This window comes from Equus quagga, chromosome 2 (assembly GCF_021613505.1).
Source record: "Equus quagga isolate Etosha38 chromosome 2, UCLA_HA_Equagga_1.0, whole genome shotgun sequence".
In the NCBI taxonomy this organism is placed as follows: domain Eukaryota; kingdom Metazoa; phylum Chordata; class Mammalia; order Perissodactyla; family Equidae; genus Equus; species Equus quagga.
Genome location: NC_060268.1, coordinates 183,906,245 through 183,933,451, shown reverse-complemented (window position 1 = coordinate 183,933,451; position 27,207 = coordinate 183,906,245). Strand labels below are relative to the sequence as shown.

Here is a 27,207-nt window from a genome sequence, read left to right as displayed (position 1 = left end):
TCTGATTTTGTTTATTTGAGCTTTCTCTCTTTTTTTCTTTGTAAGTCTGGCTAGGGGTTTGTTAATTTTATTTGTCTTCTCAAAGAACCAGCTCTTTGTTTCATTGATCCTTTCTACTGCCTTTTTGTTTCAATAGCATTTATTTCTGCTCTGATTTTTGTTATTTCTCTTTTTCTGCTGACTTTGGGCTTTGTTTGTTCTTCTTTTTCTAATTCAGTTAGGTGTAATTTGAGATTGCTTATTTGGGATTTTTCTTGTTTGTTAAGGTGTGCCTGTATTGCAGTGAATTTCCCTCTTAATACAGCTTTTGCTGTACCCCATATGTGTTGGTGTGGGATGTTATCATTTTCATTTGTCTTCAGGTGTTTTTTTATTTTTTCTTTAATTTCTTCAATGATCCATTGCTTGTTCAATAGCATGTTGTTCAATCACCACATCTTTGTCTCTCTCTCAGCTTTTTTCTTGTAATTAATTTCTAGCTTTATAGCATTATGATCAGAGAAGATGCTTGTTATTATTTCAATTTTTTTAAATTTATAGAGGCTTGCCTTGTTTCCCAACATATGGTCTATCCTTGAGAATGTTCCATGCACACTTGAGAAGAATGTGTATTCTGCTGTTTTTGGATGGAGTGTTCTATATATGTCTATTAAGTCCAAATGGTTTAGCTTTTCTTTTAATTCCACTGTTTCCTTGTTGATTTTCTGTCTGGATGATCTGTCCAATGATGTGAGTAGGGTGTTGAGGTCACCTACTATTATTGTGTTATTTTTGATAATATCTTCTTTTTGTTGCTAGTTGCTTTATGAACTTTGGTGCTCCTGTGTTGGGTGCATAGATATTTATAGGCATTATTTCTTCTTGATGGAGTGTCCCTTTGATCATTATATATTGCCCCTCTTTATTTCTCCTTACCCGCCTTATCTTGAAGTCTACTTTGTGTGATATAAGTATTACGACACCTGCTTTCTTTGGTTTGCCATTATCTTGGAGTATCGTCTTCCACCCCTTCACTCTGAGCCTGTATTTGTCATTGGAGATGAGATGTGTTTCCTCGAGGCAACAAACTGTTGGATCTTGTTCTTTAATCTATCTTGCCACTCTGTGTCTTTTTATTGGAGAGTTCAATCCATTTACATTGAGGGTGATTATTTATGTATGAGGGCTTAATTCCATCATTCTGTCACTCGTTTTCCAGTTTTCCTGCATTTCCTTTGTTTTTCATCCTGTGTGTTTTGGTCTACCCATTGATTTCTGCAGTTTCTTATGCTGTGTTTCTTAGTTTTTTTTCTTATTTATTTTTTGTGTTTCTCTTCTGCTTTTTAGTTTAGTGGCTACCCTGAAGTTTGTATTCAGAATCTTGTGCATAGCATAGTCCATTTTCTGATGGCTTCTTATTTCCTTAGTCTAAACTGATTCAGTCCCTTTCCTCCTCCCCTCCTAAGTTATTATTCTCATATCTTATTCCAACTTGTGTTGTGAGTTTGTGGTTAAAGTGACAAGATTGTCTTTGTTTTTTCTTTCCCTTTATCCTTATGCTATAGTTGAATGTTTTCTATCCTATTCTGATTCTATCTATTTGTCTCCTTACTCTGTGTTTTGTGACCCCTTTCTCCATTTTTTTTTCTTTTTTCAGGTATGAGGGCCTTCTTGAGGATTTCTTGTAGGGGGATTCTCATGGCTACAAATTCTCTTAGCTTTTGTTTGTCTGGGAAAGATTTAATTTCTCCCTCATATCTGAAGGATATTTTTGCTGGATAGAGTATTCTTGGCTGAAGATTTTTGTGTTTTAAAGTTTTGAATATATCATTCCATTCTCTCCTAGCTTGTAAGGTTTCTGCAGAGAAATCCGCTGAAAGCCTGATAGGGGTTCCTTTGTAGGTTATTTTCTTCTGTCTTGCTGCCCTGAGTATTCTTTCTTTGTCATTCATTTTTGCCAGTTTTACTACTATATGCCTTGCAGTAGGTCTTTTTACATTGACAAATCTAGGGGATCTGAAAGCTTCCTCCACACACATTTCTCTCTCATTCCCTAGATTTTGGAAGTTTTCTGCTATTATTTCTTTGAGCACACTTTCTGCTCCATTCTCCTTCTCTTCACCTTCTTGGATACCTATAATTCTTATGTTGCATTTCCTCATTGAGTTGGATATTTCTCAGAGACTTTCTTCATTTCCTTTTAGTCTCAGTTCCCTCTCCTCCTCTGTCTGGAGCATTTCACCATGTCTATCTTCAGTTATGCTGATTTGCTCCTTGTGGTGTCCACACGAGCATTCAGGGAGTCTGTATTTTGTTTTATCTCTTCCATTGTGTCTTTCATCTGTAGTGTTTCTGATTGATTCTTCTTTATAGTTTCAATCTCTTTTGCGAAGTAGCTCCTGAACTCGTTGAATTGTTTCTCTATATTCTCTTTTACCTCATTGAGTTTTTTGACAATAGCTATTCTAAATTCATTGTCGTTTAGTTTACTTATTTCTGCATCCCTAGGACTAAATTCTGAGTGCGTGTCATTTTCTCTCTGGTCTGGAGTTTTGATGAACTGCTGGATGCTGGAACTATGGGTTTTTCCCATTGTGACATTACCACTATCGCCTATCGCCACTGGGTGGGGGTCGAGAGCCATGTATTCTGAGCCCTCCACCTTCAGCCAAGATGGTGCGGTGTGGCACAGATCAGAGGAGTGGTGCTTTCTCCTGCATGAAGTCCAAGGTTTCCCAATCAGCTCTCGCTATCTGGTCTCCTGGGGTCTTGGCTTGACGAGGTCACCCCACGTGAAAGCTTTCACCCCATTAGAGGGCTTCCCTCTAGGCTGCAAGGGTGTTAGGGAGTCCTGGGTGATCCTGTGGACGTGCGACCACTCCCCCACTCCTTCCCTCAGGGAGCCTCCCATGGTAGCAATCCCAGTCTCTAGGGGAGGGAGCGAAGTTCTCTCCTACCCGGTTCCAGCTTCTCCGAGGGGGGCTCCAGCAACTCAGCCCTCCGTCATTTGGCTGCTGTGGGTCTCTGAGGATTCCTGTGCTATTAGGATGTTTTCTGTTGGAATATGGTTGCTCCTTTTTGTTGTATGTTGGAGGGGAGAGAGTCCCAGGCAAGCTCACTCCACCATGATGATGACGTCACTCCTGTAAACAATTTTTACAATCACTATACCTTGTATTTCCTTATCTTGCCTTACTCTACTGGCCAAGACCTCCAGCATAACGTTGAATAAAAATGGTGACAGCATACACCCTTATCTTGCTCTCTATCTCAATGGGGGAGTTTTTGACGTTTTACTATTAAGTATAATTGATGTTTTCTGTAGGTTTTTATAGATATTCCTTATTGACTGAGAAGGTTCCTTTATTTCTATTTGCTACGAGTTTTTTTTTCTTTTTTGAGGAAGATTAGCCCTGAGCTAACATCCACCTCTAACCCTCCTCCTTTTGCTGAGGAAGGCTGGCCCTGAGCTAACATCTTTGCCCATCCACCTCTGCTTTATATGTAGGACACCTGCAACAGCATGGCTTGACAAGCGGTGCATAGGTTTGCACCCAGGCTCTGAACTGGTGAACCCCAGGCTGCTGAAGCAGAATGTGCGAACTTAACCACTGCACCACCAGCCCAGCCCCTGCTATGAGTTTTAATCATGAATGGCTGTATATTTTTATCAGAAATTTGTGTCCATCCATCCAGGGGTAATGTTTGTCTCCTTCACTCCTTTAATTATGCTGGTTTCTCTCTGAGGGCTGTCAGAATGCAGTCACTTTGGTTGGAGGCAGCACTCATGTCTGCGTTGTCAGGTTAAACTGGCTCATATCTTGTTTGGGGTGTTTGCCTCTATGTTCATGAGAAAGGTGAGTGTTTGATTTCCCTGTCATGCTACACCCTTGTCAGGATTTGGCAAAAGGTTATGCTGACTCTGAACTGTGTTTTGTTCCAACACTTCTGACACCAGAAGTTCCACACCAACAGCCAGTTCTCCGTGGACACCAGCTGGCTGTCCTACAAATTAACTCAGTCCTGACACCAATTACCTGGAGTTAGAGCGGGCCCCACAGGTCAAGGGCTCAGTCCCTCAAGACTGCCCCCATTTCAGAGCCCATCATGAGGATTGGGTCCCTGCCATCCCACTTCTGTCTGGCCTGGCTGAAAACCGGGGTTCCCGTGACTCCTCCTCAGGCTCGATGACTTGCTGTACCAGCTCACCAAGCTCAGGGAGGCACCTTGTTATCGATTGTCGGTTTGTTGTAAAGGATGGTATAAAGGATGCAGTGAACAGCCAGAGAAGGAGGTCCAGGGCAGGTCTGGAAGGGTCCCCAGCACAGGAGCTCTGTCCCCTGGAGTGGGGATGCGCCACCCTCCTGACAGGTAATGTGTCCACCAACCCAGAAGCTCTCCAGACCCCTTTGTTTAGGGTTTTTGTGGAGTTTCCATGACACAGGCATGATGTATGAGGTCGTTGGCCTTGGTGACTGATCCATCCCCAGCCCCTCTCCTGTCCCCAGAGGTCCAGCCCTCTGATCACAAGCTTGGTTCCTCTGGCCCCCAGCCCGTCCTGGAGCTGTCCAGGGGCTGCCACAAGTCTCGTCATGACCATGAACTCAGGAGCTGTTGGAAGGGGCTGAGGAGTAGCACAGGATGCTCCTCTCACCCCCATCAGTTGGCACACCTGAGGGTTTTAGGAGCTCAGCACCAGGAACCAGGGACAAAGGTCAAATATGTGTTTCTTATTATATCACAGTGTCACCCTGACCTTTTCAGTCAGTTAGGAAGTATTCCCTGTTTTTTTTTTTTTACTATTCTTGGGGAGAATTTGTATGAATTATTTCTTCCTTAAGTGTTTGGAGGAATTCCCTGGTGAAGCCTCTAGGTCTTCTATTTGTGAAGATATTAAATTACAGATCCAATTTATTTAATAGTTATAGAGCTCTTCGTATTTTCTATTTCTTCTTGTAATAATTTTTGTGGGCTTTGTTTTTCTAGGATTTTCCATTTGATGTAGTGTTGTTCTTAATATCCGTTTATGACCTTTTGGGGTCTGTAGGATCTGTAGAGCTTTCTGTGGCTCCCCCACCCCATCTTTCTTGATCAACCTTGCCAGGAGTTATCAATTATTAATCTCTCAAAGAACCACATGCTTTCCAGGCCACGCAAATGCCCCTGGGCTTGGATGTAGGCCCCGAGAGGGCTGCTCTGCTTCTAGATCACCCTGAATTCTAAGGTGCAACTGTTTGGGGACCCAACCTGGGCATTTAGCTTTTAGTGGACTCTCAGCTCCAGTGTTTTGTGTCCATTATGCAGAGAAAAAATCAGAAGTACCATTCAACGTCTCAGCTGCCTCTTCAATCAGCAGACACCCCCAGGACAAATGTACCCCAATAGGCCAGGTTCATGTCTCTGGATTTCCATCTTTTTATAGCTCTTGGCCCAGTAATTTTTCCCAGCATTATTCACTCTTTCATGCTTTTAAGCAGATTTTTAAAATAGTTCATCTAACTCTTCTAATTTTCTACTGAAGAATAATTGTTTTATCAAACTTAGTCCAACATTGGCACCAGCCCCATGGCCTAGTGGTTGAGTTTGGCGTGGTCTGCTTCAGGGGCCGGGTTCAGTTCCCAGGCATGGACCTACACCACTCATTGGCGGCCATGCTGTGGCAGTGACCCACATGCAAGATAGAGGAAGATTGGCGCAGATGTTAGCCTTAGGGTGAATCTTCCTCAGCAAAAAAAAAAAAAGCGTATTTAGACTTTACAAGAATTATCAGTTCTTCTCTATCTATGTTAAATTTTAAAGCAGTTGTTTGTGCACATAAAAAGTTCTGTTTTCTAATGGACCAGTAGTTTTTAGTGGAAAAAAATAAAAACGTTAATTTGAATCAATACATAAACAGATTGTTTTGTGAGCATCTTTAGCTAAACTTGGGTGCTGAATATTATAGGTAATTACACATGACTAAGTGAAAGCCACTGAAGGCAAGAAGGAAGAGAGCACAACATCCATTCGTTCGGTCAACAAACCCGCTTGTTGAACATCATCCGTGTGCTGGGCACTGTGAAGGACAGAGTTCTTTAAAGAGAGACCTGATGAGCAAGTGGCCTGACTTTCCTCCCCGTCTCTGACCTCACATGTTTCTTGTCTATTTATGTAGACGTACAGTTTATATTATCTGGACCACTTGGTCAGGGCCCTGCAGAAGATGTCCCTTGATGAGCTCACAATCCCAGTCCTGCAGATGGGTGTAGTGATTGCAGCCTCCGTGGTAGAAAGCAAGAGCCTCAAAGATCTCTACCACCTTCGGTCTGTACACCTGTTTTACTTTCAGGGAAACTGGGAAGCGTCTAAGTGGCTAAAGTGAAAGTTTCCCCACAGCAATGTAAAAGCAAACAGCATTAAAATATTAATTCTGTAGTTGACTATTTCTGTAAATAATAAAGTCCCTATGATTTTTAAAGCCAAATAAATCAAAATACTTGAACACAAAAATAGAATTTTTATTTTTAAATTTCTCCCTGGTCCTTAAGAGAATATCATTGTTCTAAGGAAATACACACTATTAGAATAAAGGGGCATTGTATCTTCAACTTACTCTCAAATAGTCCAGAAAAAGAGACAGAGAGAGAGAGAGAGAAGGGGAGAAAGAAGTGGGGGGTGGGGGTGCGAGGGAGAGGCGCAGTGGAGGCAGTGGCGAAGCGGCCGCCGAGGGGGTCTGGCTGAAGGACCAGCAGGGGTTCTGTGCAGTGTTTGAGCAACTTTTCTGTAGGCTTGAAATCACTTCAAATAAAATCGCTTTACACAAGGATCACAGCAGCCTCTGCCTGAGCTGTGGCGGGGGTCAGAGCCCCATGGTGCCTCACCTTTCCCTAAAGGGGACCCTGACACGCAAACACAAGTGCCTACTGAGTGAAATACCTGAACCGGTGTTGAAATGTTTTTCCACCTGAAATTTGATAGAGCCACCTGTTATTTTTCCCTAATAATTTTGCTTAGCTTTAAAAATTATTGAAAATATCAAATTATACATCTCTGTTTGCATTTACCAATTTTTATCAAGCACACTAAGGCCAGTGCAGCCTGACTGATCCCCTGTGTTCACTGTGACGGTGCTGACACTCCTTCTCGCCCCCAGACTTGCCCTGGTCTGTTCCGAGTTGAAGCTGCGAGAAGCAGCTGCCTACCATGAGGAAGTGGTCGGGCAGATGTACCTTGGAGAGATGGAGCAGGCGAGGTACGTTCAGGGGACCTGTGGTGCATCCTCCTGGCTGCTGACTCTCAGCTGACACAAGCTCACCTGTAAAGAAAGAAGGACTTGGGCAGCCAGCCCTGCTCCGGCCGTGTCCTCTCCTAGCCCCTGGCCCCCATCTCTCACCACCACCGGGCAGTGGGTGTTGCGGGGCCTCGGCCCGGGGGTGAGGCGGTGCCTGGTTGTGGGTGCAGTTTATCACTCACTGACCCCTCCTGTGTGCGGGCATCTCTGAGGCTGAGGCCGTGCAAGGGGAGGGAGACTGAGGACGGAGAGTTTACAGGAGTCCAGCTGGAGTGGCGAAGGTGAGGGAGGTGGCAATTGAAGACACACCACGAGGACAGACAATGGGAAGCTGGAGCTGTGTGGGCCCCTTGGGGTTGGCGCCAGCGCACAGAGGAAAGTTGCCTTTCCAGGCAGAGCGAGTTCTGCTCCGGAGTTTGAGATGCGTACTAAACGTCCAGGTCAGGATAGCAGATTAGCAGCTGGATGCATGAGTCCGGAATTTGGAAGAGAGAATGGCCTAGAAACGTAAAATTGGGAGTCATATGTGCCGCTAAGTCATTGGAATTTTTTAAAATCTCTGTAAACGCGTGAGTGAATAGTGGCTTCTTGCAGCTATTTTAATTTATATTTCTTTGGTTACTAATGAAATTGAACATTTTCAGTTATTTCTTGGCCATTGTTTTTCTTCTTGGGCATCTTGTCTATTTTACTTATATTAGCTGCAGAAAAGAAATTGCCTTGAAGAAGGAGAAAGACAAGGAACCACTATTAGAAGAGAGTCTGCGAGCACTGAATGAGGCCATAACTGCAGTCCAGCAAGCAGAGATGCAGCCCCTCATGGCGAGGGATAAGGTACCCCACTCTGCCAGAAGTGCCTCAGTCCTAGCCCAGGGGGTGGTGACAGGACTGCAGCTCCAGCCAGTGAGCCAGGACTTGTCTTAACTGCGCACTGGGTCCAAACCCTTGTGCTGGTTTCCTAGGAATGGGTGAGCCCCTCCTTGCGGGGCCCTGGGATTCCCCAGAGGACGAGCCTGCAAGCCACCACAGAACAGGCCTGCCAGGGCCCATGCAACCCTTCAGAGAAGATGGGCTGGAGGGGGCACAGACGGGTCCCCAGCAGAGACCATGTTGCCCGGAAGGGAGGGCCCAGGAGGTCTGACCCCTGACAAGCTCTCCCTGACACGGTGGGCTGAGCTCATATGGGCTCACCCATAAAGGAAAGTAACCATCCCAACCCCATGCTCTGAAGTCACAGAGGACCTGTCACCCTGGGATTCCATTTGAGAGCTCCCAAAGTCAATGCTCGGGGTAGAAAAACACCAAGACCTCAGAGCATGCTGGCTCCTCCTGCAGGACAGGCTCAGCCCGCAACCTGCACCCAGGGCTGCTGAGGGTCCCTCGTGCATCAGGCTGAGTTGCAAGAGCTCAGTGACCACTGCACGCTGGTCAGGGTGCTACCTGGTACAGGAAGATGGCCAGGAGGAGGGAGCTGGGGCAGGGTAGGGGGGACACGGAATTCAGAGCCCGGGAGGGAGTTGGAGAGGCCCAGGAACCAGCTCTGACACACTTGGTGGTGGGCTTGGTTGGGTGTGAGGTGTAGAGGAGACAGGTGTCCCAGGAGGGAAAACTCACAGAGGCACAGGGCCTGGTGGGAACCTGGGCCGATGACACAGCCTCCTGCTCTGACACAGGCTCCTTGGAGGCGCTCCCACCTCCTTTGCCGAGGAGCCGTGGGCACAGATATCAGAGGCCGTGGCAGTGCAGGCCTGCCGTTTCTTTCAGATTTTGAAGATAAACGAAGAGACGGGGAGAGGCCTGGATGGAACATCCTTTCCCCAGTTGTGGACCCTCAAAGCGGAGGTTCTACTTGAGATGGACCTGTACCAGCCTGCAAGGCTGCTCCTGTCGGAGGCGTACCTGGCCTTCCAGGTAAGGGCCCACACCTGCCCAGGCGTCGGGGCCTGTGGGGCCTTGCAGGTGTCTGTGGCCTCCCTGGGGCTCATGAAAAGCCTGGGCTGACCAAACTCCCTTGGAATGGCTTGCATTCCAGCCCCCTGCTACTAGGACCTGCTGGGTTTCTGGAACCTCCTCTGCCTTGGAGCACAGATCCCTGGGCCCTGCCGGTGGTGCCCCCCACCCCTGGAAGCCCCAAGCTCCAGCCTCCTCTTCCCAGCTGGGCTGTGGCTTTCCTCCTGGGCTCTGTCCCCGACAAGGATAGATGCCCTTGGGAAAAATCCAGGGCAAAGTGGAGCCGCCCACTTGTGCGTCCCGCCTCCCAAAGACTGTAGCTCCCATGCCCTGCCCATGCCAGCTGCTCCCCAAAGCCTGTAGAGAGGAGGTTCCGTCTCCATCCAGCATTCAGAACTGCGTCCACTGGGAGGGTGAGGCACAGCTACAGACCAGACAGGTTGTCACTTGTTTTGAAGAACTCCAGAGAGAGAAAAGTCCCTGATAAAACTATAAAAATGGCCCTTGGGAGGTTCCAATCTTTGTTTCAGGCAGTGGGGACAGGTGTGTGCAGACCAGACTCAAGAGGGAGTGTGGCCTGGGGAAGAGACTGAGAAGGCTGTGCCAGCTGATGAAGGGAGCACGCACAGGGTGGGACCCGGGGTGGGGACAGCACTCTGGTGGCCACAGGCTTTTCTGAGACCAGAGGAGGAGGAGCACAGGCCTTGAGGAGCTCCTGGGGGCGAGAGCCGCAAAGGGTGGATGGGGACTCACCGCTCTGACCCCGGAGGCTGAAGGCAGTGGGCCGTTGTGAGCTGGCGCTGGTTTGTAACAGAAGTCCTTTGCTTTATCAAACCCACCCTCTTGCCACAATCTGGCCTCCAAGCCTGTGCCTGTGCATCCCTGACCTTCCCCGTCAGTCCCCCCTCAGGCCCTATAAAGGAATTGCCCACACCGTCGTCCTCACCTCCGCCCAGCCACCACCCACCCCTCCTGAACCTTCTCTCACAAGGCAGGGGACCAGGTCTGCTTGGCAGCCTGCCCACAGGCACCTTCCCTCCTGGCCATCCACCCACCCCAGCTCCCTGGCTCTCTGTCTCTCTCTTAGCTGTTCTGTTTCAGGGTCCTCCCCTCGCCTACGCCCCTGAGCCCCCCACCCCACGTCTGCGAGTCTCAGGTTCCACCCCCGCCTCGGCTTCCTCCCTGGGTCATGGCTCTCAGACCTTGGTGACATCTCCCTGTGATGACGTCTCCCATCGCGTGTCTGCAGGGACTGGCCCCTGTCTCCATCCACTCCTCAGGAGGTGACTGTGCCTGCACCCATACACGGTTCCCACAGGAACCTGCTCTCAGCCTCTTCCCTCTGGCTCCACCCACCAGCTCCTGGTGCTGTCCCCGATCCTGTCCAGCCTCTACACCCACCTCCTCTCTATGTCCACCTCTGCTTTGCCTGCCCTGGCCACTGTCACATTGCAGCCACACCCACGCCTGCACTTGCCTTCCGGGGCCCTGGCTCTTGGGATGAGAGGTCTCAGGCCTACCAGGCCCCCCACTTCAGCCTCTTTGGGTCACATGCTGGCTGCTTTCTCTGGGCCCAGCCGCCGTGGACTGCTCCTCTTCCTACCTCAAAGCCCTGGGTCCTCCTGCCAGGGCTCAGTCCAGAGGCCAGCAGTTTCCCTCACCTCACCCCACCTGCGGGCCACCTCTGACCGTGTGCAATGCATGGGGAGTGAGGGTAGCCCTGGCCAGCCAGTGTAGAGAAAGCCTAACAGATGTGGATGCTCGGCCAGGTCACCTGCCCCTCTGCCCTGGACCAGCATCTGGAGGGGTGCTCCTAGCCCCGGGGCCGGCACCCCGAGAGGGCACTGGAGTCTGCTGCTGAAGGGAGGGGGCTTTTCAGGGCTATTAGCATGTTCTAGAACCCTGGAAGTAGGTTTTAACACCTGCACAGGCCTCAAGCTCACCCCCATGCCCTGAGGGCAAATATGGGGCCGCCTCTTCAGTGGTCAGAGAAGCTGGGTGGATGGTGGGTGTGGAAAGGCCCAATGGCTAGAGGTGCTCACGCACTCCCTCTCTCCCTGTCCTTTCTCCCTCCCTCTGCTCTCTCCCTCCCTCTCTCTCCATCATTCTGTCTGTCCTCTGTCTGTCTCTCTCTCTGTCTCTCTGTCTCTCACTCTTTCTGTGTCTGTCTCTCTGCCTGCCTGTCTCTCTCTCTGTCTCTCTCTCTCTGTCTCTCTGTCTCTATCTCTCCCTGTCTTTCTCTCTCTCTCTCATTCTCTGTCTGTCTGTCTCTCTGTCTCTCACTCTCTCTGTGTCTGTCTCTCTCTGTTTCTGTCTCTCTGTCTCTGACACTGTCTCTCTATGTCTCTGTCTCTCTGTCTCTGTCTCTCCCGCTCACTCTCTCCCCCCACCTCCTCCCCATCCTATCTCCGTATGAATATCTTTTTTAGGAGCTTGAGGATCCTTGTGCAGAATCAAACTGCCTGTATCTTCTAGCACAGCTGGCAAACAAGGAGAGAAACTATGGCCAAGCTAAGAAGCTGATAGAGAGGGCTCAGCTCCTGGGGGGAGGTGAGGAGTTTTGGTACAAGTCGACGCTGACCCTGGCAGATGCGCTCTTGTGCACGGAAAAGGAAGGAAGAGAAGTGGCGGTGAGGAGCTACAGGCGCCCCGGGCTGTACCTGGGTGTGGTTGGCATGCCCAGCGGGGACAGAGGCCTGTGGGCGACACACTGACACCAAGGCGGTGTCATCCTCAGGTCTGCCACCTGTTTCAAAAACTCATAGATGCCTTCAAAGTTCTCAAGAAAGAAAGGCCTAACCGATCGTCTGTGTTGGAATTCATGGCCGCAGACCTGGAAGCCAGGTGATGTTCTGTAAGAAAAACGGTTAATTAACATGAGTGTCTGGTTTGCTTTTTCCATCTCCTAGTTTTCATGCCATATTTCAAACTTGTGAAGTTCCTGGACTTGCATATCGAGGGCCAGGTACCCACACCCTTCTACCCAGCTCCAGAAAGCCTCAGCGTGTCCTGTGCTTACTTCAGACCTTCTCTGAGAAACAGAGCCTTCTGTCCCCGAGCCCCTCTGGCTGCCTGGCCCCTCAGGGAGGTGGCTTCGACTTTGGCCTGCTGGCTCCTGGAGGCAGTGTCTCTTCCTTTCCAGTGAGCCTTGTCCTTGGGGTGGGCATGCAGGCGGCCTGGTTTGTTCCTGACTTCTCGGGGAACCTTCTCAGTTCCCATCAAGCATGAGGTCGGTTTCCGTAGTCACCTCAGAGGTTAGGAACAGGCGCCACCCTGGCTGGTGGGCTGTCGGGGGCGTCCCGTCCTGTTGCACGGGGCTCTCTGGGGCGGCCCCCCCTTTCATCTCTGCTCTGCTGGTGGTCTGAGCCTCATGAGGGGGCCGCAGCAGCAGGGTTTCTGGGCTGGCACGCAGGCCGCAGGCGTTTTAGAGACAGAACTTGGAAGAGTGTTACTATTTCCTCTATGGTTATCCGTCTTTCAGATTTTTAGTGTATTTTGAGCCATCTTTCTGGTAATTTGTATTCTCCTAGAAAATTGTTTTCTCTGGATTTTCAGCTGTTAGTATAAATGTTCACAGCTTCTTTCTTTTTTTTAAAGATTGGCACCTAAGCTAACAACTGTTGCCAATCTTCTTTTTTTTTTTTTCTGCTTTTTTCCTCCCCAAATCCCCCCAGCACATAGTTGTGTATTTTTAGTTATGGGTCCTTCTGGTTGTGCTATGTGGGACGCCACCTCAACGTGGCCTGACGAGCGGTACCATGTCGGCGCCCAGGATCCGAACCAGCGAAACCCTGAGTCACCAAAGCGGAGCACATGAACTTAACCATTCGGCCACGGGGCCGGCCCTGTTCACAGCTTCTTGTCCTGTAACTTGCAAAGTCTTCAGCATAGGTCTTTGCCCCTCGTTGTAGTTTATCTGTGCCATCTCTCTTCTCCTAAATTAGAGTTGTAGGTTACAACCCGACTTTTTCAGAGAAGCAGCTTTTGTCTTAATGACAATGACCAAAGCAGCAGGGCCCGTGTCTTTTTGCTTTTTAATTTTCTGCTTCGTCTTAGCTCAGCTCTTCTTTTTGTGCTGGCGAGGGGGCTGTTCATGGCTGTCGTTTCTTTTCTCAGCTGGTCACTTAATCCCCACCCCTTCTGTCTCCTTCCCTAATGAACACACCTCTGAGCCCTACGAGGTAGCACACCCCAGACTTGATATGTGAATGGATTGTCATTTCCACGTGGGTTTTTTTTTCTGCTCAGGATTGTTTAGAAGAGTGGTTTTGAATTTCCAAATGGATGTAATGCCTGGGGGGCGTTGTTACTTTCTAATTTTGTTCACTGTGATCGAAGAATGTGGCCTACATTATTTCTGGTTTTCAAGGAGCACTCCCGACGGTGTTTCTTCCCACATCCTAGATGAAAGCTAGAGATGCTGGTGGCAGCCACATGGGTGGTCCATGTTGTCCTAGAGTTGCTGACTTTGTCAGAAACCACCAGCTACCTCAGGGCATGTGCTCAGCAGCATCTAAAGAGGAATTGCCCCCGCAGGTCTGTGAGCCTCCGCATCCAAGTCGCCCAGGAGCCAATTGAGGGCGAACCTTCTGATCGCGCGTTTCTGCTGAACCAGATGGATGACTACTTGTTGGAGATTGAGAACAGGTTCATCAGCTGTGGCTACCAAGAGCACTGTGTGGATATAAAGCTGGAGCGTGCAAAGATAAAGAGGTGAGTGGGCCTCACTGCAGATTCTGCCTACAACGAGAGCTGGCCCTCTGGAGGCCACTCTGTGCAGGGCCAGGGGCCAGTCTGCAGTGTGCTCAGTGACAGTCCCTGCACGCAGCCCCTCCCCAGGCCCGTCCTGCCTTCTCCCCTCGAAACCTCCTCTCCACTGCCACTTCCCCCACCTCCTGACCACATGCCCAGCTTTCCACTGGGGCAAACCCCCATCAGCCCCCAACACGGCCTCCTCCTGGCCCCACTCCCTGGCCACCCTTACCTCCCTCAGGGACACCCACACACCCCCGCACCTGCTGGCACTGGCTCTGGCCTCAGGCTCTGCCCTCAGGTGACCTCTCGGAGGCCCGCTCTTACCCAGGGCAGGGGCTGGCCTGACTCCCTCTGTCCTGGGCTGTCCTCCGCAGAGGGAAGAGGGACTGGGTGAAGCCTCAGTAAACACACTCTCCTCCCATCTCTCCGCCCTCCACCCTGCCCCGGCCTACCAAGTGCTTGGTGTACACGCAGGTATTTTAAAACACAACAGGCAGATCACATGTAAGCTGTTAAAAACAGCCTCTGTGAGGGAAAAGCAACCTGGACACCTGTGCAATCTAGCCTGAATCCTATTATTGTTATAGAAACAGTTTATGGTCATTGTAGAACATTGAGGAATGCAGAAAAGCACAAACAGGAAAATTAGGTATTTAAATCAGTATGATTAACACTGTGGTTTGGTTCATCTGATCTGTTAGGCACAGATTTAATTTTTTATAAAAATAGTATAGTGTGCCTACTTATTTTTGTGTTAAGCTATATTGAGAATATCTTTATATGTCCAACATCTAATTATAAAATTTTAAGTGCTAATAAAATTATGCAACGTAATTATACAGAAATTACATACCACATGTGTTGTTAGCACTGATGACATAATGCTGGGCTATTTCTGCTCTAAGTTCCACTCTTCCATCTTATGAAGGTTGTGCGCCCAAGACGAGAAAGACGAAGAGCAGAAAACTGTGTGCTACTTGGCCGCGTACCACTTGGCCCAGAGAGCCGTGGCGGAAGAAGAGCAACGATTCCACAGTGTTCAGGGCTTGCTGTCCCTTCAAGACGTAAGTGTGTGTCCTGTGTGCGTGGGCGCATTTTTGGTCACTCCCTCATGCCTAGATCAATCCCGTCAGCATGTGAATACACACACTAAACTTGCCTTGAAAACACAACAGCTGACTTCCACTAGTGGCTGAGATGGAGCAACAGTAAGTAGATTTACCCTCCCATCTGAAACAACCAACACAGACAAAAACATGAAACAAGGATTTCAAAGCACTGGATGTCAGCAACTGGAAGCAGTAAACCCGAGAAGAAGTGACCCCAGCACTGTCCATGCTCACTGCTGCCACAGGAGGGGAGCCAGGCGGGCTCTGGCTGACTGCCTGAGTTGAGGGGATAGAGCTGCGAGTCCAAGGAGGGCCGGGCAGCTGGACTTTGCAGGACAGAGGACCAGCAAGGTAAGTGCTTCACAGAAAGGAGGCTCCAGAGGTCTTCAGGGGACCTCAGGGTGTCCAGCTGGGGGCTGATCAACACGTTCCTGGGAGGACGCTACCCGGGAAGCACCACTTAGAAGGATTCTAGGAAACTGCCTTTCACTCACGCAGACCTGGGAATAGCTCCACTCACGCAGACCTGGGAATAGTTCCCACTCCACCAGCTGAACTGGACAACCGCATGATACAGGGTGCTGGGCAGAGCAGACAGCGGGCCTGCCTCTGCCGGGCTCACCAGCCTGGACGAGCCCAGCTCCAGACCCGCCTGAAGGCCTCACAAGGAGAACCTGAGAGGACCAGCTGCCTCCACGTGACTTCCTGCCCCAGGACAGAGGTCGAGGACATTTACAGAAGTAGAAACATGTCCATCCACTGAAAAGTAAAATGCACCAGGTCTGGCAACCAGGCAAAAATCACCACGCCAAAGGACAATCAAAAGCTGCGTGCAAAACTTCCCACGCAAAAAGCAGGGAAATGCAGGTCATCATATGGAGACTAACCAATCAATCAAAACCTGCCCAGAACAGACACAGAATTGGCAGACAAGGATGTTAGAGCAGTTACTATGACTGTGTTCTAGATGCCCCCAAATTAGGTAGACTTATTGAAGACACGAAAAGACCAAAATCAGACTACTACTGCTGTGAAAACTACTGTGTGAGGTGGAGGATGCGCTGGGTGGATAAATGGCTGACACTGCAGAAGACAACACAGCGATAGAGACTGTGGGAGAAAAAAGGAAGAAAGAGAGTAAGTAACCATGTCAGTGAGTGAGAAACAAGGTTGGGTGCGTGAGAATTGGTGTAACTGGAATCCTGCAAGGCGAAGGGAAGCACGAGTGCACAGAAAAAGAGCTTGAAGAAATAATGGCTGATATTTTTCCAAATTTAATAAAAATAACCATATACCCACAGATCGAATAAACTCAATGCATGCCAAGCACAAGAACTATGAATAGGAATAAAACTATACCAAGGCCATAACTAAATTGTTTAAAACCAGATTAAAAGAACTTCTCAAAATCAGTTGGAGAAAAAAGCATATGTTGTGTACAGAGCAACAGTGATAAGAAGACCACAGATTTTTCACCAGAAACAGTGTGATGGAGAAGAGAGGTAAGCAGCATCTGCAAAGTACTGAGAGAAAGACTGTCAATCAAGAATTCTGTACCCAGCAAAAATACCTTCAAAAGTGAAGGTGAAATAAAGACTTTTTTCCCAAACATTCAAGAGCTACAAGAATGCGTCATCAGCAGACCCACACCACAAGAACTTTTAAGTCAGTCCTCGAGGCAGAAGGAAAAGGATCCCAGATGGAGATATGATCACCAATGAGTGGAGAGTGTCAGAAATGTCAGCTTCCTGGGGAAACAGAAGATCTTCTCTCGTTATTTATGTCTCTTTACAAGATAATGGGCTATTTAAGAAAACTAATGTAGCATAGGGCTTAGAACACAAGTGAAAACAAAATGTACAACAGAATAAAGGATTTTTCATACTCTGCACAAAGTAGCATAATATACCATGAACCCTGAGGCAACCACAGAGATTCCAGAACAGAGCAGTATGCCTAATAAGCCAAGAAAGAGATGAAAAGAAATCATGGAAACTATTCACCTGTTCCACAAGAAAGCAGAACAAGAGGAAAGAGAATGAAGAACAGATGGGGCAACTAGAAAACCATGCAAGACGACGAGCCATGACCTAATCACAAAATAGACACACCAATGGAACTGGTCTGAACACGAATCCAAAGACTGCACAGAAAGGCAAAACCCGCCTCTCAGCCGCCTGCAAGAAAGCTGCTTAAACACGCCGACTAACCCCGTGAAAGCGAAAGGGCAGAAGGATTGGGTCGTGCGACGCTCGTGGGGCGCTGGAGCGCCCCGTCCACATGGGACAAAGCAAGTGTCAGGGAAAGAGCATCACCAGGACAAAGAATTTGTTCATAGCATAAAGGGGTCAGCTGACCAAGAGGACATGATATTCTAAACATTTATACACCTAATAACAGACTTTCCAAATAAATGAAGCAGAAACTGATAACACTGCGCTGGAGAAGTGGACAAACTGCCACCGTAGATAAGGACTAAGACAGGGTGTGTCCTCTCTCTGCTTTTATTCAGAATTGTATTGGAGTTCTAGCCAATTCAAGAAGGCAAGAAAAGAAATTAAAAGCATTCACTTGCAAAGGAAGAAATAAACTGTACAGGAGACGTGGTCGTCTGCAGAGAAAATCCTGTGCATCTACAGAAAGAGTAATAGAGCCGCTAGGACTGACAGGTGAGCTTAGTAAGGTTGCAGGACGCAAGAACAGTACGCAAATACTAATGTTGTATTTCTAGATACTAGGAATGGTCAATCAGATATTAAAATTTGAAAAACCAATGCCATTTATGACAGCATAAAAAAAGAAACTCGACAAAAAAGTGAAAACTTTTACTCTGAGATCTACACAACACTGCTGAGAAAAATTAAAGATCTAAATAATGGAAAGATATATCAAGTTCATGGATCAGAAGACTTGCTGTTATTAAGATGTCAATTCTTCCCTGGATTATCGGCAATCATGATCAGGATAACTGCAGTCAGTTAAAAGGAGGGAGCTAATAAGCAAGACAGAGAGAGTGCACACGATGTGACGCCGTGCACATAAACCCTGGAAAGCACAAACTAATTTGTAGTGCCAGAAAGTAGCCAAGTGTTTCCTAGGAGGGAGGGAGTGTTACAAAGGGAGATGAGGAAGCAGGGTGAGGCGTCCGTCCATTATTTTAATTGTGGTGGCGGTTTTGTGGGTGTGTCCACACATCAGAGCACAGCGCTGTCCGTGGTGCCTCCTCGGGGCTGACTTTAAATGGAGGCTGAGCCTCGTTGGGGCACTTTCAGAGCCTCGACCATGTCCTGGTGTCTCAGCTGCAGAACGTCAACACTCCACTGATGAGGAAGCTGGCGCGCCTCAAACTCAGCCTCGTGGAGATGTCTCTGGACATGCTGCAGCTGAGCTGGGAGGACGCGCTGGAGAAGCAGCTGGAGCAGGGCTCCATGGACAAGCTGCTGGCGGACTATCTGCAGAGCACGAGCGACTACACGTCCATCGGCTTGGTAACCATCAGGAGGCTGGCTGGGCCCCATCCTGGGGTCTAGCCAGGGGCCTCTCTGATCCACAGGGGCTTATCATACTGTGAGGGGGTCTCCATCACGGTGTGCCTGCGAAGAAGACTGACCAGTGGGAATAGGAGGGCCCGGAGCATTCTGCCCAAGATCCCTGAGTGTCTTTCCTGCTCAGCAGCCCAGGCGGCTGGGTGGGCTTCCAGGCCTTGCTGAGGAAAGGCCTCATCTGATGGCCCGAGGGGACCTAACTAGCTGCTGAACTAGGGGTCGTACTGGGGGGTGTCTCCTACACACATTAGGGCTCTCCTTCCCGAGTCATGACTTTGCCTTGACTAATTATGTCACCATGTGAGAGCTTGAGAAAGGGGAAGTACATTTTTTTGAAAAATAAGTTGAGTTTGCAAAGTATTTGTTTTGAAGGAAATATATATTCTGCCATTTTAGACATTTTTTTAGATTTCATGAAGTATGAATCAAATTAATTTGATGTAAATATAAATGGATCAAAGATAGTCTAAAATTTGATACAAACTCACATATTTGTCAATGAGCCCCAAATTAAGGTTATACAAGCAACCTTTAGTGATCCTCTGGAGACCCTCCCCACCAGGCAGGGGACATTTCTCAGAGTGATGGATGTCACCAGTCCCAGGGGGCCTTAGAGGGCGGATCCCATCTCGGGGACCTTAGAGGGTAGGCCTCTTGCGTTTCCTGGGGCGGGAGTGGGGGTAACCTTAATGAGGTTTGTGTTCCTGAAGCAATGGTTCACGCTGAAGCGAACCCTGGCCCACGTTGCGCTGGCGCAGCTGGGGAGCCTGCCATCACTGTGTGTCGGATGCGTGGAGATCCGTGCCCGGGTCCTGGGCCTGGCCGGGAAGGCCCTCCGCCTGCTGGCTGTGCACGCAGACCCTGTGCGCCCTGCCTCCTACTGGGAGGAGAGTCTCTCAGTAAGTACTCCTGCTTCACAGACCTCCTGCCTGTGCGTAAAACAAAAACAAAATTAAAAGTCACTGATCTTAGTAAGAACTGGGATATAAAACAGGCCTCAAATTGTCCTCGGTTAAGAAGGCGTGGCCTGAGGAAGGGAGAAAAAGGCGAGACACAGTGTTGCCAGTGGGGCCAGTGGGGCCAGAGAGAAACATGGGCTCCTAGGGACAGACCTATGGGGAAAGTTGCCCTCGCAGAGAGTAAGGGGGGAGAGGAGGGCGGGCACATGAGCGGGCCAAACGAGGAGTCCTGCACGTCTCCGCTCTTGGCGTCTCCCTAGGCTCAGCAGCCCTCTGCCAGGGAGTCGGGGGTGTGCCTGAGCACTGGTGCTAAAGCCCCGCCTGATGTGCAGTGGGGCCACCCAGGCCAGTGAGGCCAAAGCAAGGGCTCGAGCCCCCTGGCCACCAGCCACGTGGGTGCACACAGGCCTGAACCCTTCTCTCAAGCCCCGGCAGGGCTGCCCAGCAGGCCTGGGTGCCCTCACGACAGCACCCTACTCCAGGAAGGAACTCTGGTGAAGCTGCTGCAGGTCGGGGAAGGTCAAGATCACCATCCTAAACACCTGTGCGGGTGCCAGCTCCTCCAGCTGGAGGGCATCTGCCCAGCGGGGAGGCCAAGCTTGTTCCCACAGATCTGCTCCTTTGGGAAGACCCCCAGCCCCAAGCAGCTAAAATTTGCCCTCCAGTATGATTTGGGGCTAGTGCCCCCACCTTCCTGCAGGGTGGGGCATGCAGGTCTGGGGTCATCCTAATGGGTTATCTGTCCTGGGTCCCCAGGGCCTAGGACGGGACTCACATATATTGGGTGAGTTGATGGTTCAACCAGTACCGGGTGGTTCTGAGTCAGGTAGACGTGGACCAGGAATGGGGCCGCAGCATGGCCCCCACTGTCCCAGCCAGTGTCCTCGTCTATGAAGTGGTGCGAACAGTAGCCGGCTCAGAGGGGCCATCAGGGAAGCCTGCACTGAGTCTCACTTGGCTGGGCGCAGGAGGCTTCCAAGAAATGCACCACCCATTTCCTCCCTCTGCTCCTGCTGTGACCCTGCGAGCCCAGGGGCTCCCCCTCAACCCAGTTCTCCTGGGTTGGCTGCCCCAGGCAGGGTCTCCTTGGCATCCCCAAGGGCCCTGTCAGGGTGGCTTGTTCTGCAGACAGGCCAGCACAGGTCCGGTAGGGGCTTGCTTGTGTCTTTGTCCCTACCACCCCCCTGGCAGGCAGGCCCCTGACTCCCTTGGTCCCTGCTGCACAGTGCTGGTTGGGGTTGCAACACCCAGGGAAGGTGACTTTGAAGGGCCAAAGGAAAGTGAGCACAGAATGCAGCTGACCCGAGACCAGTGACAATCAGGCTTGCTCCTCTTCCCACCTTGATACCCTGTTGCTCCTGCCAACCACCGGGGCCCTTGGGCCACAGCCTCACCCAGGCATCCTGCAAAGGTGCCCCAACAGCCGCGGGTGCCCTCGGGGGTGGACAGTGTCCACACTGACAAGCACCAGCTGACAGGCAGCGCGTGTTCTGTAGGCAGGTGCTGAGCCGAGCAGCCTCAAGGGTCTGGAGATACTCCAGGAGGAGGGGGACGACGAGGAGCACAACAGCGACCTGCCGGCCTTCAGGACAGCCCCCGAGGAGCACAGCAGGAAAGGCTCAGATCTGAAGGTACGCTGCTGCCTCTGCCCTGCGCATGCCCTCCCGTGGAGCCCGCCTAAGCCCAAGCATTGCGCCCTCAGAGGAGGATGGCGCTGGCCCGGCGGTACCTGGCGCAGGCGTCTGAGGTGCTGCTGCAGTGCCTGCAGCTCTCCCTGGGCAGCAGCCTCCTGGACGTCGCAGCAGCCGCCAGCCTGGAGATGGTGGAGTGCGTCGGCAGCCGGGACCCAGCGGCCGCCTGCCAGTTCCTGGTGTTGTCACAGGTGCGGACCTGCCCTGGGTGCCTTCCATGAGGCCCTCCTCGGCCACCTCGGGGGAGGAAGGTCCTCGAGCACCCGGTGCTCCCCCAGCTGGCGGCCCCCCAAGCTGGGCTGCAACTGGGGCCTCTGTCTTGAGAATGGTGCTCAATTAGAGGAGAGAGCCGTAGATCCCAGGAAGAAGGTCAGGGAGGCCGTACTGTGCGGCTGAGATTCTCCTCAGCCCCAACCCCTCTTATCAATTCTTATCCAACCCCCCAAGCAGCAGAAGCTCTCCACGCCTCACATTCTCGAGGCATAGAGCAAAGACACGTTCATGTGTCCCTCCCTGCATCCCATGGCGGGCAGGCACTGGGTTCACAACGTGAAGGGCTGGCAGCCAGGAGAAGCGGGGCGTACCGAGGGAACTGGTTCCGAGAGCCAGGGCAGCCCCAGGGCCCTCGTCCAGGCTCCAGCCTGGCCCGTCCCACATGGACACCCGGCCGCCCTAGACGGGGCTCAGGCCCCTTGCACCGCCGTGGTCTGTTTCAGAGCTGCTCGGCCTCGGCGATGATGCGGGATGTCCTGCTCACGGCCACGGCCGACACCAGCAGCTCCCAGCTGGCGGCCCTGCTGCAGCTCGAGCACAGGCTGAAGCTCCAGGAGAGGACGTCCACCAGCCTGTTCACCAGTGTGGAGCAGAGGCTGGCTGCCATCTCCAAGGTAACCAAGCTGGGGGCACCCTCTAACCCTGCTGCCTGGCCCAGCGGCTCCCAGATGCACTCCACTGTCATGGCCCAACTGTGGAGAGGACTCAGGCGGGTCCACGTCCGGGCTCTGCCTCCTGCTAGCTGTGTGGTTCCGGGAGGGTCACTCGACCACTCTGGCCTTCAGCTTCCTTGTGGGCCTGTGGGGATAGCAGCCCACCTCCTCGGTGACTGTGTGGAGCGCAAGCTCTCAGGTATAAAGGCCCAGGGCCTGCAGCAGACCTGTGGCAGGGGACAGTGCCCCGAGGGCATCTGACAGGGCAGCACAGTGCCTTCAGCCCTGACTGAGTTCGAGGAAGTGTTTTATACCTCGGTGAAGTCACGGGGTTTAATTCTGAGAAATGTTTGCAGAGCCTTCCAGCTGATGGCACCTCTTCTTGTATTGGGACTAGCAGGAAGAGTTGCAGCATTTAAAGAAACAGAAGCTGGCGGAGTCTAAAAGATCAGGGAGACGGGCAGGACGTTCTCGCCATCCCTCATGGTTGCTTCCGTGTCCTCGTGTGGGTCTGACCTCACACCCCTCCCCCGGGGCTGCTTTTCCTCCTGTGATGTTGGGGCCTATGCTTCTCTGGGGGACCGTCCTGTGCACTGCGGGATATTCAGCAGCATCCCCACCTCCACCCACCAGATGCCCGTACCCCCACTGCAGATACACAGCCAAAACTCTCTCCAGACGTCACCATGGAGCAGAATCGCCCCCGCTGAGAGCCAGGCCTGCACCCCAGTGATGGAGAGCCTTCTGCCTTCTGAAGAGCAGAGGCCCCAGCCCTGAGCCTGGAGTAGGCCAGGCCAGCCTGGATGAGGAGGCACAGCCTGGGCGGCTGCACTGGAGAACATATGCCCACTGATTCACTCTATGTGGGGGCGGCACATGCAATGTGGAGTAAAATGGGCTGCCCGGTCAGCGTTACTGAACGAGGTAATGAGAGAACAGTCAGGTGGCGGAATCCAGGAGCAGACGGCTGCTGTCCCAGCTCTTCTGCAAATAGGTGGACACCTTGGCCAGCCACTCCCGCCCACCCCGCCTTCATTTCCTCCCCTGTGACTGGAGGTAATGCAGTGCCCACCTCATAGGAAAATTGAGGGACCAAATGCATCAGTGCATGTCAAGTGCTGAGAACCGGCCTGGGCCTGCCAGGGGCTCAACCAGGGGTGGAGCAGGGCCTGGGCACACCGGGGGCTCGGCCAAGGGTGGAGTGCGGCCTAGGCACAGCGGGGGCTCAGTTGGGTAGAGTGGGGCCTGGGCGTGCAGGGGGCTTGGTCAGGGGTGGCCATCACCATCATGGGTATTGTTACTGCTCCTCCTCCTACTATTTCAAGAATCCTCATGGAGAACCTGCATCGATTCACAGGCACACAGACAGGCACAGACTCCAGGGCCAACTGCACTTCGGGGCAGGGGAGGAGGCCGTGGGTCACAGCAAGCCGACTGCGACAGCCACAGAAACAGCCAGGTGAACTGCAGCAACTGATGTTTTTAAAATCATCGGTTGTGGAAGCAACAAGAACTAGCTGAGCTAAAGTTTCTGTGAGGGGTAAGCCCTCAGCAGCGAGCTGACGGTCACTGTCTGTCCCCTGGGTCACTGGCTGATCCGGGAGCAGACAAGACTGGACCTAATGGAGAGCTCTCCGAGGAAGAGAGGCAGCCATGCCTGCAGCGCACGTGGAGCCGCCGCACTGGGACCTGGCGCAGGCCCACGTGACGACAGCCTAGGGACAGCTGCTGAGTCCTGGGCCTCGTGGAGTTTGCTAGAAAGCTTCTAGAAGGCAGTGGAATCTGTCGTGGTCTCACAGTGCCTGGGAAAAACAGACCCGGCTGGGAGGAGGCAGCCTCAAGGACACTGGCCCCCCGCGAGGCCTTCCCATATGCGGTCTCAGACATGAAGAGGTCAGTGCGCACATTCAGAGCAGAGCGAACACAGCCCAAGGCCGAGTCAGTGCACTGAATTCAGAAGAGCAGAAACTCCCCAAGTAGGGAAGAAAAAGAATGGAAAAGGCAGAGCAGGGGATAAGTGCTGTGTGAGAAACTCTGGAAAGTCCAGACACATGTTCAACCTCAGTCTTTGAAAGGAAGGAGAGCAAAACCTGGAGCAGAGGCAATACGGAAAAGAGGTGATGGCTGAGAACTTCCCCAAACAAGTGAAACTCACAGGTCAGGAGTCCCAGCAAACCTCATGCAGGAGAGACACAAGGAAAATGGCACCTGTAAGTCAGAGCAGAGCCGCTGGGCACCAAGGACAGAGAGGAGCCCGGAGGGCGGCCTGGGACGTCCTCTGGGACAAGGCCAGAGAAGACCTGCCTCCCGAGATTCCACAACCAGCAGAAGTCAAAATGAAGTAAAGACACTTAAAAAAACGGAAACTGAGGGTATGTCCCCAGGTAGCTTACAATCAAAGGAAAACTGAAAGGGGATCTGTTAGAGAAAAAATAATCCCAGAGAGACTCAAGAATACTACAAACAACAAGTGTGTGGGCACAAGGAAATAAACATTCACTGTGTAAGACAATAATTTTAACATTTTGTGGAGTTAAGTTATGTTATAGAAGTAAAATAGAAGGCAACAGTATTGTCAAAAGCAGGAAGAGTTAAATAGAATTTAAACTGTTGAGGTTCTGTCACTACCAGGGAAATGTAAAATTCATATTTTTATTAGATTATACTAAGTCAAGGATGAATGTGATAGTCCCTAGGGTACCTAAAATAATGTGTAACTAAGTTAATAAAAAGGAAATAAATGATAATATTTTATTAATCCCAAAAGAAGGAATATAAAAACATATGGTTCAAGTGAAAAAAGAACAGTACAATAGTAGATATAAACCCAAATATATTTGTAACTACAATAAATGTAAATTGACTAAACACTACAAGTCAAAGACTAAGATTGTCAGACTGGATAAAAGAAAAACGAAATCCAATTATATGCTGCTTGAAAAAGACACACTTCACATGTTAGGACATAGAAATATGGAAAGGAAAAGATGAGAAACAGTACAGACACCATGAAAATACTAATCAGGTGAAAGCCAGGTGTTATGGCGAAAAGTATTACTAGAGGTAAAGAGGGGCATTTCACAATTGCACAGGAATCGGTCATCAGGGATCACAATCTGAGTCTCTGTGCACCAGCGATGCAGCTTCACGCACACAAAGTAGAACTGACAGACATAGGAGGAGCCGCAGACAGACCCCCAATTCCAGCGGGAGGCTTTCACCACTCTCAGTCGCTGGGAGAACACAGATGGAAAACGGGTGCGCCTGCAGAAGGAAGTAGGAAAATCTAAGCATGCAGAAGGTCTGGACAGCCTTGGCCTGACGTTCACAGAACGTTGCTCTAATAATCACTGGGTACACATTCTTTCCAAGTGTGTGCGGAACATTTACCAAAATTGACAGATGCTGGGCCACAAGGAAGCCTCAACAAATTCCAGAGGATTGAAATCACTCAGTTTGTTTTCCAACCACAATGAAATTAAACTAGCAATCGATAACTAAAAGATGCCTGTGGAAAACACAGTTGTCTTGAAATTAAAGAGCATACTTATCATCAGCAATTGGTCAAAGAAGAAATCACAATGGAATTTAGAAAAGATTTTAAGTTGACGTAGATAATGAAAAGAGTACATTTCAAAACCTGTGAGACTTATCTAAACAGGGCCTGGAGAAAAGATACAGCCTTGAACACAAGAAGAAAGTCTTAAAAATAGTGATTTAAGCTTTGACTTCAAAAAGCTAGAACAAAAACACCTAAGAAAAATAGAGGGGGCAAATAAGAACTTAACGATGAAATTATGACAAGTACATGGCAGAGGAAGTCAAGTGTCAGAAGCTGGCGCCAAAGAGAAGACTAAAAACATTGATAAACACTTAGACTCAATAAAGAAAAACGAGAGAAAACACAAAATTCCGGTATCAGTAATAAAAAAAAATCACAGAGATCCTTTAGACATCAGAAAGCTAATAAGGGAATATTTTTTATAACCTTACTCTAATAAATTGGACAATTAGGATAAAATGACAGATTCCTCAAAAAATACAACTTACCAAAGCTGACAGAATAGAAAAGCTGAATAATTCAATGTCTATTAAAGAAGTTGAATCTTTTATTAAAAACACCCCCACAAAGAAAATCTCAGACCAAATTGGCTTCACCAGTAAGTTCTTCCAAACATTGAGGGAAGCAGTAGTTCTTCAGAACTCTTCTGAAGAGGAAAGGAGTACCTCCTAACTCTTCTTTTCAGAGGCCCGTGAACCTCGACACGGGAAGCCTGGCAGGGACGTTGCAAGGAAGGAAACCTCTCATCGACACAGACAAAAAATGTTAGAAATCCAGCGATCACAGAAGGGATCTGCGCCAGGGCCACGCAGCTGCACTCCATGTGGTTTAATGTTAAAAAAATCATTCAGTTTAATTCACCATATTAACAGAAGGAAAAGGAAAAAATCATCTTGATAGATGCAGAAAAAGCATTTATAAAAATTCGACACCAATTTGTGATTTCAAAAAATTAAGATAGAAGATAATTTCCATAATTTGATAAAGAATGTTTTTAAAACTCCATAGCAAACACCAGACTGTATGGTAAAATATTGAAAAATGTTCTCCAAGAGTGGAAATGACACAGGAAGTTAACCATCACCCCTTATATTCAGTTTCGTACAGAAACACTTGAAACAGGCAGAAGATTGAAAAGGAAAACAAAACTGGTTGTTCCCCATGAATGTGATCGCGTACCTTGAAAGGCGCGAAGAGCCTCGAGGTTAACGTGAGAATTAACGTGCAGAGTTAGCAGGTCCTGCTGACAGCCATGAGGCCACCAGACAAGCCTCGGTTGTGTTTGTACATGCCGGCTACAAACAGATAGACCATGGAAGTGTGTCAGTGATGCCCTTTTCAGGAACATCAAAAATCATCAAATACCTCGGGAGAATCTGACAGAAGATGTGCGTGACCTCTGCTCTGACAACTGCAAACGAATTCGAGAAGAACTGGAAAAATGGAGAGGCAGCCCACGCC

General features: G+C 49.9%; 1 protein-coding gene across 13 annotated transcripts in view; it reads left to right on the top strand.

Moving 5' to 3' along the window:
- CFAP46 (cilia and flagella associated protein 46) overlaps nt 1–27,207 on the top strand; it is a 140,365-nt gene that overhangs the window by 84,012 nt on the left and 29,146 nt on the right. For all 13 annotated transcript variants that reach the window (XR_006887714.1, XR_006887716.1, XR_006887715.1 and 10 more), the window contains exons 32-44: nt 6,134–6,282; nt 7,112–7,210; nt 7,951–8,083; nt 9,014–9,160; nt 11,629–11,829; nt 11,937–12,043; nt 13,736–13,912; nt 14,883–15,018; nt 18,363–18,551; nt 19,319–19,507; nt 21,064–21,198; nt 21,270–21,449; nt 21,975–22,145. Coding sequence is in view for 6 of the 13 variants with exons in the window: in XM_046655386.1 (XP_046511342.1) it covers nt 6,134–6,282; nt 7,112–7,210; nt 7,951–8,083; nt 9,014–9,160; nt 11,629–11,829; nt 11,937–12,043; nt 13,736–13,912; nt 14,883–15,018; nt 18,363–18,551; nt 19,319–19,507; nt 21,064–21,198; nt 21,270–21,449; nt 21,975–22,145 (2,013 nt within the window). In the remaining 7 variants the exon portion in view is untranslated. The remainder of the gene's footprint in view (nt 1–6,133; nt 6,283–7,111; nt 7,211–7,950; nt 8,084–9,013; nt 9,161–11,628; nt 11,830–11,936; nt 12,044–13,735; nt 13,913–14,882; nt 15,019–18,362; nt 18,552–19,318; nt 19,508–21,063; nt 21,199–21,269; nt 21,450–21,974; nt 22,146–27,207) is intronic.